The sequence below is a fragment of the Stegostoma tigrinum genome, chromosome 29, assembly GCF_030684315.1.
Source record: "Stegostoma tigrinum isolate sSteTig4 chromosome 29, sSteTig4.hap1, whole genome shotgun sequence".
Taxonomy (NCBI): Eukaryota; Metazoa; Chordata; class Chondrichthyes; order Orectolobiformes; family Stegostomatidae; genus Stegostoma; species Stegostoma tigrinum.
Window position 1 is genome coordinate 35,826,559 of NC_081382.1, and position 22,809 is coordinate 35,849,367.

The following is a 22,809-nucleotide window of genomic DNA, read 5'->3' on the forward strand; positions in this document are numbered from 1 at the left end:
TGTAGGAGCCTTTCTGGAATTGTGGGAATTTTGGAAAATTGAAACCAATGCATCCACTAACTCAGCAACCACTTCTTTAAGGATTAAGTTCGTGAGGATCTGGAGACTTAAATGTCACCGGAATTTAGTTTTAATAATTTTCAGCATTTCTTTGCGATTTTAGTTTCTGTAGCTCCTCATCCATCTTTCATCTCCTGATTCAAAATTACTTCTGGATGCAATTTAAATCCTCTCTAGTGAAGACAGATGTATAATATCTTTTCAATTCATCTGTATTTACTTTCCATTATTAATTCCCCAAACTCACTTTCTAGAGGACCAGTGCTCACTGCTACTACGTTTTTCCTTGTTAAATCCCCGCAGAAGCTCTTGCTGTCTTATTTTTAATACTACTAGCCAGCAGTTTGTCATCATTTTTTAATTTGGTTGAATCTTCTGATGCGATATTCATCTTGGTAGACTTACACACCTATAATTTTCAATTTCATTTGATCTTTAACTTTCTTCGTGGGCCACAGATTGTGATGCTTCCTTAGAGCCTTTTATTCTCTCTGAAAAGTAACTTTTCTGAATGTTCTGAATTATCTCCTTAAAATGTCACCTGTACTTAGCTCTGTCTTCATGCCTCATAATTGCTCCTGTGCAAGTTCAAAAGCACTACTTAGAGTTCTTGGACTCTCCCTTTCATGCCATTCAAACTCTTGAGCCTTTCCGGTCTCAATGTTTTTGAGGTGTCAGATTTCTGCCCTCCTGCACTATTTGAGGGCTCTTATACATGAAGGTTTTAATATCAGGAAAAAAGGGATTAGCCATTCAGGACTAGGATGAAGAAAAATTTCTTGACTGAGGGATGTAAATCTCTAACCCAGAGAACTGTGGATGCTAACTTGTTGAATATATTCAAGAATGAGATTGATATACTGTTGCATAAAAAAGGAATTAACAGATAAGTGGATACAGGAAGAAAGTAGACTGATGTAGGGTATCAGGGATGACATTCAATTTCTGAGCAGGTTCAAGGAACAATTTGAGCTCATTCACCTCCTATTTCACATGTACTTGTAGAAACAAATGCCTATTCTACCATCCATAATGCAACATACTTAAAGCACCAAGTTACTGTCACAAAAGTCATTCTATTTTGAATTATTGAAATATGACATTGTGATAATGGTAGCACAGCGGTTATGTTAACAGAGGCCTGGAATAACTTTCCACAGACAAGCATGTTAAATCCCATTGTGGCAGCTGGAAAATTAAATTTCAGTTTAGTAAACATACCTGGAATAAAAAGCTATCTGACTCACTATTGTACGTGATGAGAAGAAAATCTGTAGCCCTTATTGGTTCTGTCTTTGAGAGACTCCAGGCCAACAGAAATGTCATTGACTCTTAGTGCCCTCTGAATTAGCATAGCCTATCTTCTATGTTTCTATGTAAGTCACTTCATTGATTTCAAAAGAGGTGACACACTACCTTCTTCTCTAGGGCAGTTAGGAATGAGCAAAACATGAATGAATTTTTTAAAAAAAATACCTTTTTAGCTCCCAGCGATACTGCTTTTGCTCGAGCAGCCTCAAAGTCTTCATCCTGTCCTACGTTAGCCTATTTGTGATGAAAAAGAGAACAGTGGTTTATTTACTTTTATTACAATTTACATAAAAAGAGATCAGAAAGTTTGTTAAAGTTGCTTCTGGTAATTGAATAGATAAAAGTGCCCATTGAAAAATCATTAGATTTGTGGTTTTAAGCCATTCAAACTCATCCTTTAGGAATATCAAATCTGCCAACTTTCATTCGAACCTTGAACAATTTCTCATCAGCTCAATAGCCTGGGCCCTAATCATTGTAACTGACAGCTGCCTGGAAGCACACCTTTTTATTCTATACCTACATCCTAAATTTCCTCATATTGCATTATAAAAAGTTACATTTTAAATTGGTAGACTGGCCTACAAAACTGTACTGTACAGTGGATTGCATGTAACAAATGACACGTAAACTAAATATAGCACTGAAAACTTTAGGCTCGATTTTATCAGAACAATGGGGATCTCAACCATATTCATAACCACCATTGATGATAGAAGTCCTATTTACCGAGAGCTGCCAGTCAATAAAAGCCAGGAAGCTCTATCGCTTTGAACTCAGAAATACCATCTCCTCTGCAAATATGCTGGAAGAATATTTCATAAGATGCATGCAGTTTCTACATCAGGATTTCTTAAACAAAAATCTGAATTAATTTATATAAAGAACAAGAGCCTGTCTTGAACTTTGAATCATCGTATTCTAATAAGGATAGGCTGGCTGAACACTGGTGTTCTATTATTGAATCTGCTCAACTGACATTGTGTACTAGGTGGCAGCCTGGTTACTTTTGGAAATTTGCTTGCAGAGTGTATGGCGCAGTTTCCAAAGCGTGCAGTGGAACCTCATCAGCAGAATTATTCTCAGTAATCCTTTTCTAAAGATAATCATATTGTTTTACACAACAGACAAAACAGTTTTCTGCCTGAAAAATGCCATGTATTTATGTTTTAGTGACTGCCACATGCATTTTAGAATATAATTCCAAACAGACAGAAAAATTTAATGTTCAAAGCTCCTACAATATTTTTTAAAATTCATTCATGGGATGTGGGCATCACTGTCTAGACCAGCATTTACTGCCCATCCCTAACTGCCCAGAGGGCTGTTAAGAGTCAACCACATTGCTGTGGTTGTGTCACATGTGATTCTGGGCCAGAATTGCAGTTTCTTTCCCTAACTGACGTTAGTAAAGCAGATGGCTTTTTCCAACGATCAACAATGGGTTCACGGTCATCATTAGATTCTTAATTTCAGATATTTATTGAATTCAAATTCCACCATCTGCTACGGCAAGATTCGAACCCAGATCCTCAGAAGACTATGTGGATCTCTCAACTAACAGCACAGTGATAATACCACCAGGCCTTCAACTCTCCTTCCAAAAAGAAATTTCAGGAATATATCTTGTACACTTTTTAGCTTATAGTTGTTCGGTGGCTTCTTTTGAAAAATCTTATGTTTTTCTCTGACCAAGAGGATATTAAGTTGCCATTTCCTAAATTGTTTTCCACATATAAACTGAGAAAAAAACCTGAATATTGGTATCAAGTATTGGGATATAATTAGGAGAATTTTTTTTAAAAATTCTGTCATGGGATGTGGATATCACTGGCCGGGCCAGCATTTACAACAATCCCTAGTTGCCCTTAAGAAAGTGGTGGTGAGCTGTATCTTGAACTGCTATAATCTATTCACTGTAAATAGGCCCACAATGCCATTAGAACAAGAATTCCAGGATTCTGACCTAGTTTCTTCTTGTAGGAAGTGGTCATGAGCTCGGAAGGTGCTGTCTTAGGAACCTCAGTGAATTTCTACAGTGCACTTTATAGACATACACACTGTTGACGGTAGATGGAGTGGAGGTTTATGGATGTGGTGCTAATCTAGTGGGCTGCTTTATCCTGGATGGCGTCAAGCTTCTTGAGGTACCACAATCCTTCCTAAAAGTGGTTACTTTGTTTTTTTTAACCTCTAGGGATACCTTGACCCCTTCAGTAGGTGGAAAGAACAAAGAACTGCAGCAATGTCAGGCACGAAAACCTTCATTTTTTATAAAATATACACTTGGGAGGTCCATATCTATCCACTTGAATAGACACCAAGTGTCAGTTTAATATTTCATCTGAAAGAGGTGTTTCCAACAATATAGCACACCTTCATTATTGCAATGAAGTCAAAAGATATTAATTCTGAAGATATATTTTTAAAATAGTTTGCAGTTAAATTGGTGTCTAAGACACACTTTCAATCTACAATTACAGGGCAATATAACCCCCCCTTCCTGAACACAAACCTGGTGAGGTGTAACGTAACCTGTTGGATTTAATTCTTAATGTTGTTTGCTGTGAGTTTGGGTTTTTGGTTTTGGAGTTTACAACTGGTGGGTTTTGTGCGTCTTTGAAGTTAAAAATTAAGTATTTCTGTAGCCATAATGATTTCTCTTAACAAGTTTTAAGATATGGCTTTAGAATTAATAGGTTTTGTGCACTACAAATGGACTTCAGTTTATTTAGATTGCTTTGTAATATAATATGGTAACAGGACCTCAATGTTTGTTATAAGCGTTATGGAACATTTTATTGAAGCAGCTGAAGGGAAAGTCCCGAAGCGAAGAGAAATAACTTTTAGCTTCCTTTCAACTTTGAGTAGGGCAATCCTGTGAAGTCCTTGGAAGCTGATGGCTCTGTAAAGACCTCCTGAGAAAGAAGGCTAAACTGTGAACTAAAATAAAATACTTTACACTGAAAAAGGTATTATTAACATCAGACCAGAAATGTTGCAATCAAACCCTGAACAGATTACTTAAAGCTGAGTACATTTAAATAGATGTGTAATAGCTTCAGGAAGAAGATGTCTTCAGTTCCAGTCTAAAAATTGAAGTTACAAGTGATTTAAAACCTACCCGGGTCAGATACAGGAACGCCAATGTATGCATTATAGGAGTCATGTTTTGGGTACTGTACCAGTGCTGTGCTTTTGGTCCTATACAAAAGCGGTTTTCATTTTCAGTTCATAAAAGGAGCGTTTTGGGATTATTATTTAATTGCACACTTAATCTTTGAATTTGTAACTAGATAGTTTGGATTATTCTATTTTGCCTTAATTTCTATTGTAAAAAATTCTGTTTTATTGTTAAAGCAAAGCCTACAGCATTGCATGCTTATATTTTGGGTTTTGTTAAAATCAATACAAATAAAAACACAAGCTATTCAGCTAGGCTTCTGCCTAGGATCTGACTTGTCCAGCAATAAGTCAGCTGGCACCATAATAGGGTGGCAGTTAAAATAGTGCAGGGATTAACCCATTAGATTCCCACCCCGATTTGGCCCGGATTTGAATTTTAAGAAATTCCGAAGAAGAATCATATTGAACTCAAAATATCAACTCTGTTTCTGTCTCCACAAGTGTTGCCACACCTGTTAAGCTCCTCCAGCAGTCTTTCCATTTCTTTCAGATTTACTTTATCTCTAAGCAGTTTTAAATTAATGGCAGCAAACATATCATTCAAAACCAGTGAGATTCTTCCTTAACAATGTGATCATATCTTTCAACACACAAGTGTAACCATTAGGAGTAGCTTCATAGTCAGGCCAAAGATCTCAGGAAAGAAACCTAGGGCCAAAGATTTAGGGCAAGACAGTCTGACATTTTACTTGTGTTAATGTAAGCCAGGAGGAATCAAGGTGTTCCTCTCGTACTTTCAAAGAAATAATGGACTTTCACTGTCTTGCATCCGTGCCCGGAACCTTCTATTTGGTCACTGGCAGCAGCCCCACCTGCCAACCATCGTTAAATCGGCAGGTAGTTGTAAACTCAAGATATTAGCTAATGGCTGCTAACAATGGCCTGGCTTCAATATCTACTGGGTATCCCTGCTGTCAGCTGCTCACTCGATGTTTTCATTCAGCAATTAAAATCACTGCTGCTACGTTAGATTTAAGATAACATTGGGGGTCTATGTTCCTCAAGAGCATGTAAACTGAAGAGGAACCAAAGTCAGAGAAGGCTGTATTAATACTGGGAATATTCTTGAAAACTTGAAGGCTCGAAAACAATAATTTCAAATGAATTATTTCTCATACTCATGCAAATGTTTATAGATGTATTGGTTGAGATTATTAATAGCAAAAAAAATGCTGGTGACTTACATGAGTACATCTTGAAGCATACACACCAATGTGTTATACTTAGCCAATATTCATTCAAAAGGATCACATTTCGTTTCCTCGAAGTGCTTGTATATTAAGAATGTAGATATACAGCTAGTGAATTAACATTAGAGAACTAACTAAACAAATTTCAGTCTACCAAAGGAGCAAGAAGAAATTAAGAAATCATTGAGCCTAAATATTTACTTACCATGAATAATCATTTACATCATATTCTTCATATTTTACAACCATTTCTAACTAGAGTCGTTCTGATAGCATATCGCTGACAAAGAACCTTCACCACACTAGGCACTTTAATCTTAGTACTTTAAGATTCGTTATTAAATCTTTGTACAAATACACACATTGGGGACCTAAAGTACTACTTATGAAATATTTCATTAATATTTCACCATATTTTTCAAAGAAAGATTGCAGATGGGAGATTATGGGATAAACAAATTTAAGGATTAACTTTGGAATTCTAATGTCTTATTTCATCAAATAATGTTAGTCACTTTCCGAAGCTCCATGAAGAACTCTTTTCTCAGCAAGATTTGCATTCAGCGGGGATAGTTGAAAAGATTAAGAACATCAGACACAAGGAGACTAGTCAAAGCTTTACTGTTGAAGTAAAATTTGAAGGAAGATTTGCTCCAGAAAAGAGCAGCGGGACCAGGAGAGGGAAACATTCAATCTTCAGTAAGTAGTGACATACAGATAATACGAATCCTTCCACTACAGCGATATCACAGAAAGGGTTTCAACCGAATCAATATTTTCCTGAAAAACCAGTTTGGCTGGCCACGAGATGAAGGCAGGGGCACAGTTGAACAGTTAGGGGCATTTCTTGGCTGGCATCATGCCCGTGGCTCACAAAAGTTGCCACATGAGAAAGTCATCAACTGCAAGACAGTAGGCTCTTTGCTGCTTCTTGAGGGAGAGAGACAAAGTCAGAGATTCCATGGCCCAAACAGGAGGTCAAGCAATGCCTCAATGCTGCACACACCCAACCACCCTGGCTCCTTAGCCCTAGCCAAGAAAACAAATCTCTGCACAAAGTGATGGTGGCCTCATGTTTCCGTTTGCCATAACAATAGCCATTTTCCCACTGACATTGCTGCAGAGCTCTTATAACTCTGCTAGGGCTAGCAGTGTGGAATTCCTTTCTACACTTCTTAATTTAGAATCCCCCTACCCACTATTCATATATTCACAGCAAAATTGCTGTTTTACTTAATCCTCTTTGCCTAGCCACAATACCTGTTATGTATCAATACTGTTGGCAGTAAAAAAAAAAATCACTCCATTTAAGATCTTCCAGAAAATCCACCTGCTTAGGTAAGGTCCTTTGGGGAAAGACATCTACAGCAATTGTAGTGATTGTAATGAGGTCAACCAGATGGACTTCATAGAATGAATTCCCAGAGAGGGCCTGTTAATCTTGTCCAATCAGGGAGCCTTGTCTGACAGATAAGAGGAGGAGAGCTGGCTCTGAGGAAGCTGGATCAGTGTCAAGGACTCTCCACTGCAAATAAAGGTTGACTGCCACTCCTTACTGTGCCCTACAAGCTACAGGTTCTCCATACATAGCATGGACTGCACAGCATCTGCCGGAAAGGCGAAGGATGGTGGAATATGCTTTCTGATCAGTATCATCTAGTACTCAGATATAGCAACCCTGGCAAGCCATTGTTTCCCAAACCTACAACACCTTACAGTAAGATGTCATCCCTACTACTTACCATGACAGTTCACCTCGGCCATCCTGACAGCAGTCTAAATACCGCTCATGCAAATGTGAAGAATGCCCTCGATAAGATTTACATCACCACAAACAAAATTCCCTGAGGCACTATTCATTGTGGCCAGCAACTTCGACCAAGCCAACCTTAAGCAAATAATGCCAAAGTACGACCAACACATCTCCCTCCCTACCGGGGATAGAATATTTTGGACTACTGCTACATAACCAAAGATGCCTACTGCTCCATTCCCCCACCAACACTTCAGAGAATCAGATCACAGCGCTGTCATCCTCCTCTCTGCTTATAAGCAGAAGCAGGAGAAATTTTCATGAAAACAAGTACGGTGCTGGTCCGAGGCAGCAGAAGACCACCTCCAGGACTGCACTGTGCCCCAATGTTCAGTGGAAAACATAGACGAGTATACCACCACAGTCATGGTCTTCATTAGCAAAGTGTGTAGAAGATTGCAAACCAAAGAAGTCAATCTGAATGTACCCCAGACATAAACCTTGGATGCGCTAGGAAGTCCACTCCGTACTGAAGACTAGGCATGCAGCATTCAAGTCAGGTGATCTAGATCAATACAGGAAATCCAGATATGTCCTCCACAAAGTCATCAAGGATGCCAAGAGGACCACGCTAGATGACCAAACAGACTCCCACTGCCTATGGCAAGGCCTAAACAACATTACAGGATACAAAATGAAGCAGTGCAAGATAGCCATCAAAGACACATCCGTCCCTGACTGCTCAAAGATTTCTATGCTCAGTTTGGGCAGAATGCCAGTGGTGCAGTCATGTTTGCCCCGACGACCCCAGACATGCCTCTTTCCTCCATCACCACTTCAAAATGTCAGATTGGTCTTCCTAGGAGTCAACTGAAGGAAAGCAACAAGTCTGGATGGTGTCCCCAGCCAAGCACTCAGATCCTCCGTGGTCCAACCTGCAAAGGTATTCACCAACATCTTCAACTTCTCCCTCCTACGAGCCGAAGTCCCCACCTACTTTGAAAAGACCACCACGATCCTTGTACCTAAGAAAGCACTAGCAATGTACCTTAATGACTCAGTAGCACTGACCTCAATCATCATGAACTGCTTCGAGAGGCTGGTCATGGCCCACATCAACTCCAGTTTCCCAACCCACCTCAATCCTCTACAATTTTCCTGGCAATGTAACAAGTCTGCAGAGAAAGCCATTCCCCTAGACCTGCACTCATCCCCGGAACATCTGGACATCAAAGTTACCTATGTCAGACTCCTGCTCGTTGACTACAGTTCCGCTTTCAACACCATTATCCTCTCCAGTCTGATCTCAAATCTCCGTGACCTTGGTCTGGGTTCTGCCCTCTGCAACTGGATCCTCAACTTTCTGACCTACAGGATGCAATAGTGAAGATAGGGAACTGCACCTCCTCACAATTACACTCAACAGTGGAACCCCAAAGATGTGTCCTCAGTTCCCTACTGCATTCCCTTTATACCTGTGACTGTGTTGCCAAATTCTGAATGAACATCATCTACAAGTTCACTGACAACACCACCGCAGCGGAATGGTTTTCTAACAACGATGAGTCAAACTACCGAAGGGAGATAAAGGGCTTGGTGATGCAATGTCTCTCAACATCAGCAAAACTAAAGAAGTGATCATTGACTTCAGAAAGAAAGGAGAATATGCCCCCATCTACATCAATGGAACTGAGGTTGAGAGGGTAAAGAACTTCAAGTTCCTTGAAGTCACAATAACTAGCCTGGATTGGCCACACCATTACAGAAGTCATGGACATTCCATCCATGGACTCCATTAACACGGCTCACTCTGTGGAAAGGCTGCCAACAAAGACCCATCGCACTCCAGTAATAATCTTCTCCAACCTCTTCCATCAGGCAGAAGATATAGAAGCCTGAACACACACACGAGTAGGTTCAGGAACAGCTTCTTCCTGGTTGTTATCAGACTGATGAATGGACTCTCTAGCCTTAAATAACGCTGACCTTGCAACGTTGATCTCACCTAGCACACACCCTGTTCGATGTAACTTGTATGCCTCAGTCTAAGTCTTTTTGATCTATAGATCCTTTGCTTACAATGATCTGCCTGTACCACTCAAACAAAGCTTTTCACTGTATTTCGGTACACAGAACAATAAGTCAATCAATCAAATGACCAGTAAGGCATACAGTTCGCAATGTACTGGTAAGTCACTTTCTCAATGGCAACTACAGATGTCCCTTAAATGAATTAAAAACAAACACTTTGGTCCATAAAGTAAACGATGAAAAGTCTATAGTTTCATTCCTTCAGCTGTGAATTACTGGATATTTTCTCATGACAATCTTTTTCTTCACTTTTCTGTCTTTTTAGCTTCTTTATGTGCACTAAATTCACCACTTAGTTTGTTCTCAGCTGATTTTTCAACCTTTTAGTCCCATTTGCAACAGAGACTTATTGTTTGTCATTCACATGTATACTGGATGCCAATTGCTATAGCTGTATCATTATCAGCTCCCACATCCAGCAACTTATATGGCACTTATTTTAAAGAGATAAAGGCTGTAGGGAAATGCCTAACAAATCAGAAAAGGACTAACTGACCAGGCATACTGTGAAATGAACCACTCCAGAAAATTCTGTGCTTTGGCTTATGAATTGGAATACAAAGTGCTAAAATAACAAACACCACAAGCCATAAAAGTAATCGATCTGTAGATTTAAGTATTGGTTTAGTGATTTTCAATGATCAATGCCAAGCAAATACAAGACCAATGACTCTTGTAATCTCATCGCAAAACCAACTTTACACTTCAGGGTTTTAAAATCTAGATAATCTGGCATCAAGAACCATTCACAAGTGAACTACAAACAGATCAGTATTTATGCTTTTGCATTCAACTCCAACCACCATCCTCTCATTACCTATCAATGTAACGTTATTCTGCAGTAGAGTTGTTTAACTAGCAGAACACAACAGTACGATTTATTTTTCAGTCAACAGCAAACAATTCATTATTTTAAAATGCTGAACACAGCAGTAAATTACAGCCTACTTTTTAAAAAAAATTCCAATATTTTACCAGATATGCAATAACTTCATATCCTTGTTCTTTCAGCCAAACCAGAATACATGAGGTGTCCAATCCACCGCTGTAGGCTAAGACAACTGTACCTTTAGACTGTGACATCGTGCCTGTAGAAAAATGGAAGATATCAAACATAAAGGCATTACACATTGCTGCAACTAGCATGGGTATTACACAAGATAGCTTCTTCTGAAAATATTCTTCTTATTTAACTTGCTTGGACACTAAAGGAGAAATCTGGGTAATTTGAGAAATTTTTATTCCATTCAAGAATGTTAATTTAAAATATTAAAAGTATAATTGAGAAAACTTGCTTTGAGAATTTAGTGAACCAGATAAATTTGGTGCTTTGGTTGGAAGGATGTACTGAGTGGAGTCCTGCAGAGGTAAGTGCTGGGGCCTCAACTTTTTACAACTTACATCAATGACTTGGATGACAGGGGGCATGGTAGCTAAATTTAGAGATGATTTTAAAAAAAAGACATAAAGGAGTGATATAAAAATCAAACAGATAGGTTAAGTGAACAAGCAAAAGAATGTCAGATGGAGAAGAATGTGGGAAGTTGTGAAGTTGCTCATTTTGGCATGAAGAATGAAAAAGTAGTGAGTTGTTTGACTGGAAAGTGACTACAGGAATCCAAAGTGTAGAAGCATTTAGCTTTTCTACTTCATGAGTCACAAAATGTTAGTATGCAGGTACTGCACCTAATCAAGAAGACTAACAGAATGTTATCCTTTATTATGAGATGAATTGAACACAAAATTAAGAATACTATGCTTCAGTCACAGGACATTGGTGAGAACACATCACGAATATTGTGCGCAGTTTTGATCTCCTTATTTAAAGGAGGAATATAATGAATTGGAGGCAGTTTGGAAATAGTTTAGTAAATTGGAATGAGAATGCTGTCTTATCAGGATAGTTACATAGAAACACAGAAAACAAGAACAGGTATAGGCCAGTTGGTCATTCAAGTCTGCTCTAACATTCAATATGATCATGGCTGCTCATCCTATTCAATACCCTGTTTCTGCTTTCTCCCCATACCCTTTGATCCTTTTAGTCCTAAGAATTATATCTATCTGCTTCTTGAAAACATTTGGCCTCAACTGGAGACAGACGATGGAAATGGTGGAAGGATGTTTTTCAAAATGAAGAGTCGTGACTAGCTGTCTTCCACAGTATTGATATGCAGAGGGATCTGGGTGTGCAGGTCCACAGATCACTGAAGGTAACAGCTCAGGTAATTAAGGTGGTTAAAAAAGGTCTATGGCATGGTTGCATTCATTGCAAGGGGCATTGTGTACAAAGGTAGGCAAGTTATGCTGCAGCTTTACAGAACTTTAGTAAGACCACTCTTGGAATATTGCAAACAGTTCTGATTACCATACTACCAGAAGGACGTGCATGATTTGGAGAGGGCACAGAAAAGGTTTACCAGGGTGTTGCCTGGTATGGAGGGATTTCAGCTATGAAGAAAGGTTGGATTGACTGGGTTTGTTTTCACCGGAAGGCAGAAGGTTAAGGTGCGACCTGATAGATGTTTATGAGATTGTGAATAGCATGGATAGAGTGCAAAGTATGAGGCTTTCTCCCAGAGTGGAGGGATTAATTACTAGGGGACACAAGGTCAAGGTGCTGGGGACAGACGTGTTTAAAAGAGATGTACAAGGTATGTTTTTCACACAAAAGGTTGCAAGTGCCTGGAACACACTGCCAGAGGAGGTGGTGGAATAGCACAATAGCAACATTCAGAAGCACTTGGACAAATACATGAATAGGAAGGAAATAGAGATACAGATCCTGTAAGTGAAGACAGTTTTAGTCTGGAAGGGCAAATGTGTTGGTGCAGGGTTGGAGGGTTGAAGAACCTGTTCCTCTGCTGGATTGTCATTTGTTCTTTGTTCTTGCTTTCTGTAGCAGAGAATTCCACAGGCTCAACACACTCTGGGTGAAGATATTTCTCCTCACCTCAGTCCTAATGGTCTATTCCTTATCCTTAGATTATGGCCCATGGTTCTGGGCTCCTCCTTCATCAGAAACATCCTTCCTCTCTCATTCTTCTAAGCCCCAATGAATATAATCCTAATTGATCTGGATTCTCTTCAGACATCAGCCCTGCCATCCCAGGAATGAATCTGATAAACTTTCGATGCACTTCATCCACAGCCAGAGCATCCTCCCTCACCCTCCAATCCACAGGAATTGCTTCAGAGTCAATAGAAACTTGAAAGATGACCACCAATGCATCCACTATTTCTAGGCCACTCCTTGGAGAACACTGGAATGTGAATTATCAGGCCCAGGGGATTTGTTGGCCTTCAGTCCCAACAATTTCCCAAAGCCACTTCGTGACTAATGATACCGATTTCTTCCATTCTTCTCTCTCATTAGACCACGTGCTCCCCATCATTTTTTGAATGTTATTGTGCCTTTATGCAGGCAGAGTCAAAAGATATATTAGTTGGTCTGCCAATTGCTTGTTACCCCTTATAGCTTCCTTTGTTTCTGATTGTAAGGGACCTACATCTGCCTCACTAATCTTTTTCTCTTCACATACTTATAGAAACTTTTACAATCAGTTTGTATGTTCTCCACACGCTCATTCATGTACTCCTTTCAATTAAACACCTTGCGCTCTTTCACTGAATTCTAAATTGCTCCAATCCACAGGACTGCTACTCTTTTTGGTCAATTTGTATGCCCCTTCCTTGGATCTAATAATACTTCTAACTTCCCTTATTAGCCATGGCCAGACCACCGTTCCTGTTTTATTTTTATGCCAGACAGAAATAAACAATTATTGTGGGTTGGACAAGCTAGGCTTGTTTTCATGGGTGCTTTGCATAGTGTGGGGTGACTTAGAGTGCATAAGATCCTGAATGATCTTGTCAAGGTGGATATGGAACAAATGTTTTGTCCTGTTTTAAAACAGAAGGATGCCCTTTTAGGACAGAAGTGAGAGAACTGTTTTTTCTCTCAGAGGGTTATGTGATCATCCTGCAACCATGTCACAGTAATGGCTACCATATCATAATCTCTAATTGGAATTTGCACCTGCCACTCATGTAATTTAATCCTCATGCTACATGCAGTTGTGTAGATCTTCAATTTGGCCATACACTGTAACTCGTCACTCAGCACTGATGCTTTATTCATCAGTTTATTATTTCCTTATGACCTCTGAATTTAGCCTTTCCAAATGACATTGGTCCCTTACTGGTTCAGGTTGAGTCTTTCCCACTGGTATAGGTCCTTCTTGTCTCAATACTGATGTCAGTGCTCCATGAAATGGAACCCCCCTTTCTGGCATAACTCTATAGCCACGCATTTGCTTCCCTAACATTCTTAACTCTATGCCAATTTGCACTTGGTTTGGGTAACAATGCAGAGATTATAATCTTAGAGGTCCTTTTTTTTAAATTTTGTTCCCTAACAGGCCTTCTTGCCCACTTTTGCTTATTTTGTTGGTCCAAACATAGATCACAAAACTGGGTCCTCTCCCTTCCATCCAATATCTTTCAAGCCGGTTCGAGATGTCCCTTATCACAGGATCAGGCAGGCAACACACTATAGGGCTCTCAATCCTGTTTACAAATAAATAATGCTACTTGCGCTCCTACCAATACCACTTTTTCTCAGCCCAACGTTACCTATGAAAGAGATTATAAGTCAATGTTAGCTGATTTTGACAAATCTGACACAATATACTAAACTTCAAGGGGAAAACATTTCTAGCAGTATTCTTAGCTTGAAGTTTTTTGTGTTGGTACATCTTCATTCGATGATAATAATCTAAGGGAGATAATATCTGCATACTTTAAAAAAGGTGGCTAATGTTAAGAATCTCATTTTTATTTTTTAGAACTTGATATCATACTTCAAAGTGGAGAGCTTCAAGGTTAACTAGTCACTTACGTCTTATCTCATTTTGTATTAATATATCTCTTGATATAATGTTTAAATGTAGCACATCCATTGTTTAAGTAAAAGATTTTTAACAATGGCAGCAACATATTAGCTAGTTTCATTCAGTTATCTATTCAATATCAAAACATAATTCATCAATCCCTATACACCCAAGCATACAAAATATAATTATGGAAACATCTAGTTTTTCCAAATGAATTGACTAAATTGTATACAAAATTTGTTTGAAATGTTATGCACGCTTAGCATTACATTAAGAAATAACAATTTTCGAATACCCAAAGACAAAAGCAGGAGATGGGTGAGGCCAATGCTTGCAAAATATTTTGCTAATGTACAAGTACACTATCCAATCAAAAACTGTATGTGCAATCAGGTTTCTCTGGGTTTAAAGGTAAAGGTTAAATATTTTAAATACCATTATGTTTTGCTACATTTCTTACAACAGGATTTTTTGCATTTTCATTCCTGAAATTCAAAAAGTTCATTTTAAATTGAACATTAGCAACCAGTTAGTTATACTGTTGCAACAACTGATACAGTTGGTTGCTTTAACTAATTCATATTGTATCAATTTACAGCAATGTGCAGCTCAAAAGAATCCATTAAATTTTCAAGTTTCAATATATTCTACTTCAAATCCGTAAATTATCATTCATACGCCATTCTTCCCAAAAGGTTAGAAGGTGGGGGATGACCTCATAAAGAGTTTGTAGAATCGTGAGGGGCATGGATAGGGTGAATAGCCAAGGTCTTTTTCCGAAGTGGTGAGTCCAAAACTAGAGAGCATAGGTTTAAGGTGAGAGGGAAAAGATTTAAATGGGACCTAAGGGGCAATTTTTTTCACACGGAGGGTGGTGTGTGTATGGAATCAGCTGCCAGAGGAAGTGGTGCAGGCTGGTACAATAACAACATTTAAAAGGCATCTGGATGGGCATGTGAATACAAAGGGTTTAGAGTAATATGGGCCAAATGCTGGCAAATGGGATTCGATTAATTTGTGATCGAGTTGGATCAAAGGTTCTGTTTCCAGCTGTTCAGCTCTATGACTCCCTGTGTGAGTCTCTGCTTTGAGTCTGAGCCAACGAATTCAAGCCCTATTGCAGAGATTTGAGCAGAGGGAATGCAGAATCACCAGAGTTAAAATCATTCCCCACATATTATAGTCCAGAAACAAGCCATGCAACCCAAATAGTTTATCATGTTATTATGATCATCTCTATTCTAGATCTCCTTCGTTAGCACATCTATTCGCGCCTATCTCTCTCATGTAGCTTCCCCGTAAACACATCTATAGTAACTGATTTACCTCAACCACTACTCATTAGGTTGAAAATATATTAAAATGCCAACACAGAAAATGTAAAAAATGTTTGTGGTTTTCTTAATTTCAGATTTACAGCATCCAGAGTATTTTGCTTTTGTTTTATTAAAATGTTACAAAGATTTCCCTACTCAGCTGGCCAAAGATATTCCAGCACGATTCAAGTGAGGTCAAATTCTTCCAACTTCTTTGTCTACACAGATTCCTCAGCTAAAGGCTAAAATAGATTATTTGGCTGTTTGTGGGATCCTGCTGTGTACTATTTAATTCTGACTTTCCAACTGTGTGGTGGCCAATACTGGAGGTCATTAATTCTTGCATGCTAACACTTGTCTATATGACATAATCACGTGTGAAGTGACACCATTACACACAAAGATCCAGTGAGGGATTGAGACAGAAAAGGCTAATCATAGGTAAGTGAAATGGGATAGCATGAGATGGGATGAGGGATTGCAAGACAAATATGAAAAGAAATATTTGTTTTCTGAGACAAACTGCACTTTAAGATTAGTGCAGACGAAGTCCAGCCCTGGGCCTTGGGGCAACACGGTGTATCAGTAGGTCAGCACTGCCGCCTCACAGCATTAGGGACCCAGACTCAAGTCCAATCTCAGAAAACTGTCTGTGTGGAGATTGTACATTCTCCCCATGTCTATGAGGGTTTCCTCCAGGTACTCCAGTTTCCTCCCACAGTCCAAAGATCATTTGCAGGCTAGATGGATTAGCCATGGTAAATGTAGGCTTACAGAGATTGGGTTGGGATTTGGGTCTGGGTGGGATGCTGTTCAGAGGGTTCAGTGGGCCAAATAGCCTGCCCCCACACTAAAGAGATTCTATAACTCACTGCTGATGGTTCACTGAAGTAAGCGTACTAAAGTATAAAATATGGGAAGGTGATGGTTTAGTGGTATTACCGGCCTTCTCTCGGCTGATGAATTTGTACTCCTCCTTTTTCCATTTAGAGGAAACACTCAGGATGACAAGGGCACAAAATCTGGATTTCAATGTCCATTGCCAACAGTAGCTCGGCAGCAGTACTACTGATCAAGCCAGTTGGTTCTTAAAAGACTTGACTGCTCGATTAGGTCTGCAGCTGCTGGTGAGGCAAACAACAAGACTGAAAAACATACTTGACCTCATCCTTATCGATCTGCCAGCTGCAGACGCATCTGTCCAAGACAGTGTCTGTAAGAATGACCACTGCAAAGGCCTTGCAGAGACGAAGTCCTGCCTTCACACTGAAAATAACCTCCACCATGTCGTGAGGCACTGTCACTGTGCTAAATGGGACAGGCTTCAAACAAATCTAGCAATTCAAGACTGGGCATCCATGAGGGTGCTGTGGGCCACCATCAGCAAGAATTGCACACCAACATAATCTGTAATCTCATGGTCTGACATATCCCACACTCAACCATTAACATCAAGCTAGGGGATCAACCCTGGTTCAATGGAGCGTGCAAGATGCCATGCCAGGAGCTACACCAGGCATTTCTGAAAATGTGTCAATACAGTGTGGATCTGGAGGAACGCAGTCAGTCAGGCAGCAGGAAAATCAACGTTTCAGGTCTACTCCCTTTACCAGCACCATGGAAGCGGAAGGGAGCTCAGAAATAAATAGAAGGGGGAGTGGGGCTCCTACTTCAAGGACTGTAATCTCACCCCTCTGGTGTTCATAATGCCTTCAACTGCATCTCTTGCATTTCTCACACTCTGCCCTCAAACCAACTCCCCCCTGCAAAAATAAGGACACAGTCCCCCTGGTCCTCACATACCACTCGAACAAACTTCACATCCAGCGCATCAATCTCTGCCACTTTCGCCACCTCCAATCCAACCCCAACATCAAAGAGATAGTTCCCTCCCCACTCCTACCTTCCTTTTGTAGAGACCACTCACTCTGCAACTCCTTCATCCTCTACACACATGGCACTTTGTCCTGCAATTGAAGGGGAAACTACACACCCTACACCTCCCCTCTCACCTCCATCCACGGACGAAGCAATCTTTCCAAATCTAACAGGAACTCACCTGTACGTCCTCCAACCTGGTCTACCATATCCGTTGCTCCCAATGTGGTCTCCTCTTCATCGTTGAGACCAAACGCAACTCGGTGACCAATTCGCAGAGCATCTGTGCTCGGTATGCTATCATCAATGGCATCTTCCGGTTGCCAAACGTTTTAACTCCCGCTCCCACTGCCTTTGTGACATATTCATCCTCAGCCTCCTCCAGTGTCACAATGATGCCACATGTAAACTGGAGGAACAACAATTCATATTCCGCTTTGGGAGCCTACAGACTGATGGCATCAACATAGAATTCACCAGTTTCAAAATCTCACCCCAGCCTCATCCTATGTCCAACCCTCTCGCTCATCCCTGCCTCCTTGACCTGACACACCTTGTCCATCTTCTTTCTCTCCTATCAGCCCGACCCTTCCCATGACCTATCTACACAAACCCCCACCTTCATCCAACTATCACCATTCCACCCACCTACCCCCAACTCCATCCTCCTCCTTCTATGTAATTTCCAAGCTCTGTTCCCCCTCCCGAGTCCTGACAGAGTCCTAACCTGAAATGTTGACTTTCCTGCTCCTCTGATGCTGCCTGACCTGTGGAGTTCTCCAGCTCCACACTGTATTGATTCTGACTCCTGTTATCCAGTGCTTGGTATCTCCGATACCTGAAAATGAGGTGTCATTGTGGTGAAGCTACTAAACAGGACCACTTGCATGCCAAAGCATAAACAGCAAGTGATAGATAGAGCTAAGTGATCCCACACCCAGTGGATCAGATCTCAGCTCTGCAGCCCTGCCACATCCCTTGTGAATGGTGGTGGTCAATTGAACAGCTCACTGGAAAAGGAGTCTCCATAAATATCCCCATCCTCAATGATAGAAGAGCCCAAAACATCTGTGCAAAGGATAAGGCTGAAGCACTTTCAGCCATCTTCAGCCAGTGCAGAGTGAATGATCCATCTTGGCCTCCTCCAGTGGTATCCAGCATGACAGACCAGTTTTCAAAAATAATTGATTCACTCCATGAGGTATCAAGAAATGGTTGGAGTCTTTGAATACTGCAAAAGCTATGAGCCTGACAACATTCTGGCAATAGAACTGAAGTTCTGCACTCCAGGACATGCTGCTATCCTAGCCAAGCTATTCCCATACAATTACAACACTGACATCTACCTGACAATGTGGAAAATTGAAGATAACAAAGTGTGGAGCTGGATGAACACAGCAGGCTAAGCGGCAACTCAGGAGCACAAAAGCTGACGTTTCGGGCCTAGACCTTTCATCAGAGAGGTGATGAAGGGTCTAAGCCCGAAACGTCAGCTTTTGTGCTGCTGAGATGCTGCTTGGCCTGCTATGTTCATCCAGCTCCACACTTTGTTATCTTGGATTCTCCAGCACCTGCAGTTCCCAATATCAATGAGGAAAATTGTCCAGGTTTGTACATAAAAAGCTTGATAAATCCAACCCAGCCAATTACTACCCTATCAGTCTACTCTTGATCATCAGTCAAGTGATAGAAGGTGTCATCCTATCATGCAGCATCTACTCAGTGACACCCAACTTGGGTTCTGCCAGGGCTACACAGCTCCTGACCTTATTACAGCCATGCTTCAAACATTGACGAAAGAGCTGAGGTAAGAGTGACAGCCCTTGACATCAAGGCTGCATTCATCCGAGTAGGGCCCAAGGAACCCTAACAAAAGTGGAATCAATGGGTATTGGGAGCAACTTCTCTGATGGTTGGAGTCATATCTGGCACATATGAAGATGGTCATGGTTGTTGGAAGTCAGTCATCTCAGGGCCAGGGCACCTCTACAGGAGTCCCTCAGAGTACTGTCCTGAGCCCAACCATCTTGTATGCTTCATCAATGAGCTTCTCTCCATCACAAAGTCAGAAATGGGGACATTCACCAATGATTGCACAATGCTCAGCACCATTCTCAATTCCTCAGATAGTGAAGTGGTCCACGTTCAAATGCAATAAGATCTGGACAATATCCAGACTTGGCCTAACAGTGGCAAGTAACATTCATGCCACACAAATACCAGTTACAACCATCACAAATAAGAGATATCTAACCACCACCCCTTGATATTCAATGATGTTACCATCAATGAATCCCCCACTATTAACATCTTAGGGATTATCATTGACCAGAAGCTCAACTGGTCTCACCACATAAACACAGTGGCTATAAGAGCATGTCAGAAGCTGATATTACTACGGCAAATAATTCACCTCCTGATTCCCCAAATCCACCATCTACAAGACATAAGACAGGAGTGTGATGGAATATACCCCACTTGCCTGGATGACTGCAGCTCCAACACCAAAGAAGCTTTACACCATCCGGACATTTGATAGCACCACATTCATAGGCATCCACTCCTGCCACCAACAGTCAGTAACAGCAGTGTGTACCATCTACAAGATGCACTGCAGAAATTCACTAAAGATCCTCAGATAGCACCTCCCAAACCTAAGACCATTTGCATCTGAAGGACAAGGGCAGCATGGGAACACCACTGCCTTCAAGCTATGCTCCAAGTCACTCACCATCCTGACTTGAAAATATATGTCATTGTTCCTTCAGTGCCACTGTGTCAAAATCCCAAAATTCCTTTCCTATTTGCAGCGAAGGTCAGTCCAAAGCAAGGTCGGCTAAAGCGGTTCAAGAAGACAGCTCAACACCACCTTCTCAAGGGCAATTCAGGACTATAAATGCTGGCCAGTCAGTGACACCTGCAGCCCCCAATTGTCTTTTTAACAATCACACAAGACATCCAGTACTGGACAGTGGCAACTGAAAATCAGCTTGTCCCGTATAAAACTGAACAAATGGACTCTTCAAAAGTACCTCAGTGCCTCCAAAACATTTTGGAATGTTCTAAACTAGTAAAATGCACCAAGTAGAATGCAAAGTATTTCTGTCATATCAAAATTGTAGATTTAGAAGGAATCATAATTTATTAAGTTAAGGATACACTCATCCATCAACCATATCATATTCCAACTTGCTGTAACGCAGTGTACAAAATGCAGCTACAAAATTCACTGCAGCATCTCAATAAGGGTCTTTTCACACCACCTTTTAAACAAGTGACCTCTACTGCCTAGAAGAACAAGAGCAGGAGGTGCATGGGAACACCACCACTGGCAAACTCCTCCCCAGCCACATGCCACTCTGGCTTAGAACTATAATCAATGTGCCTTCACTGCCACTGTGTCAAGATCCTGGAAAACCCTTACCTGACAGCACTGTTGCAGTACTTACGCCACACACTCTGCAACAGTTCAAAAAGCTGCTCAATCACTAGTTTCTCCCTTGAAATGTCTTACATGAATTTTTGCATATATTATCTTAAAAGTTTTATCACTAGCTGGTTAAGATCCCTCCCCTGTCTCTAAGGCAACCCTTTTGCTTGTGCTTCTCCAAATTCTACTCAATTTGACTCTTGGAATTTGAAAACATAACCATTGCCAGTTAAAAGTTTAAAATCCATTCAGTGTCATATAGTCATACAGCGCAGAAACAGACCCTTCTGTCCACACAGCCAATGCTAACCAACCACATTCCCAAACTAAACAAAACCAACCTGCATGCACATGACCCATATCCCTCCAGATATGTTCTTTTATTTATTTATTCAAATGTCTTTTAAACATTGTAGTGGTAACCACATCCATTACTTCCTCTGGAAGTTCATTTCACACATAAATCACTCTGCGTAAAAACACTGCACAAGTCTTTTTCTAAATCCTTCATCTCTCACCTTAAAAAAAATGTCCCTTTGTCTTGAAATCCTCCCATTCTAGGGTAGGCATCTGCTAATCACCTCATCTACAGCCCTCATGATTTTATAAACCTCTACAAGATCACCCATCCACCTCCTACACTAGTGACAAAAGTCCCAGCCTATCCTTGAAATTCAAACCCTCCATTCCCAGCAATATCTTATCTCTTCTGAACCTTCTCTATCTTAATAATATTCGTTTTGCGGATCACCTTTTCACAAACGCAAATGTTTATAAAAGTATCGACAACGCTTTAATGATGACAGCAGTCGGGTTTGCAATCTGGCTGTAGGAAACGACCTGCAAATCTGCCATTGGATCTGTTTAAGCAACACAGGATGGGAATGTCATCATTCACTTCTAAGATAACACACTTTTCGATTTCACTCCGAAAGGCACTTTAAAAAAGTTAGGATAATTCTGCAAAAGACTTAAAAACAACAACAAATCCACAAACTTTACCAGAATGTTGATTTAGGAATTGGTACTGAACCAGATTGATTTACGAAATAAAAAAAAATTACAGATAAAAATAAAAGTTTCCTGAGTTAAAGAGAAGTCGAGGTATCAGCGACAAGGAAAACGGCAGAAACTTTTTGTTCTAACACTGTAATGTATAAATGTTCCTGATTGCTTCGGTCCATACATGCGGTTTACCTGTGCACGGAAAGACCCCTCTTTCTCTGCACTGCGGTGTCTCACCTGGGTCACTCTTGCCAATTGATCACTAACGGCTGAACCTCGCAACTGCACCGCTCACGCTGGATGTGATTCTGCGCACAACCTGCCGGCTAGCGGGTTATAAACAGAGCTCGGCGTCAGCGGTCTCAGTCACGGGTGGAGTGGAGGAGAAAGGAGGTGGGGCGATGGGGGTGGGCACGATGTAGGCCTGTAGGGACGAGTGTGGGAGTGGTTTGGTGCTGGGGCGGGGACTGTGAGGACATGAAGGGTTGCTTTGAGGGAGGGGCAAGGTGTGATGCTCACGTCCCTGGAGCGGAGACGGTGCGGGGCTTTTGTGGACGGGTGGGGAGTGGGATGGGGGCAAGTTGAGAAGGGGTGGGGCACGCATGATCCGTTGATTGACAGAAGCGTATGTTGAACCTCCCCGCTCTCCCCCAACAGCTCTCGCTCCACCCTAACGTTGCCCCTTGACGTCACA

At 40.9% G+C, this 22,809-nt stretch overlaps 1 protein-coding gene across 2 annotated transcripts in view; it reads right to left on the reverse strand.

Annotated features, from left to right (window-relative positions):
• The window catches only part of ass1 (argininosuccinate synthase 1), a 141,860-nt gene extending 119,373 nt beyond the window's left edge, over window positions 1-22,487 (reverse strand). The window contains exons 1-3 of one of the 2 annotated variants that reach the window (XM_048559123.2): window positions 22,353-22,487; window positions 10,567-10,679; window positions 1,537-1,605 (exon numbers count right to left, since the gene is read on the reverse strand). In XM_048559123.2, the coding sequence (XP_048415080.1) occupies window positions 1,537-1,605; window positions 10,567-10,674 (177 nt within the window). In that variant the 5' untranslated portion in view covers window positions 10,675-10,679; window positions 22,353-22,487. Of the gene's footprint in view, window positions 1-1,536; window positions 1,606-10,566; window positions 10,680-22,307 lie in introns of both variants that reach the window. The other variant, XM_048559124.2, reaches the window with a different exon arrangement.
• Window positions 22,488-22,809: the final 322 nt, after the last annotated feature.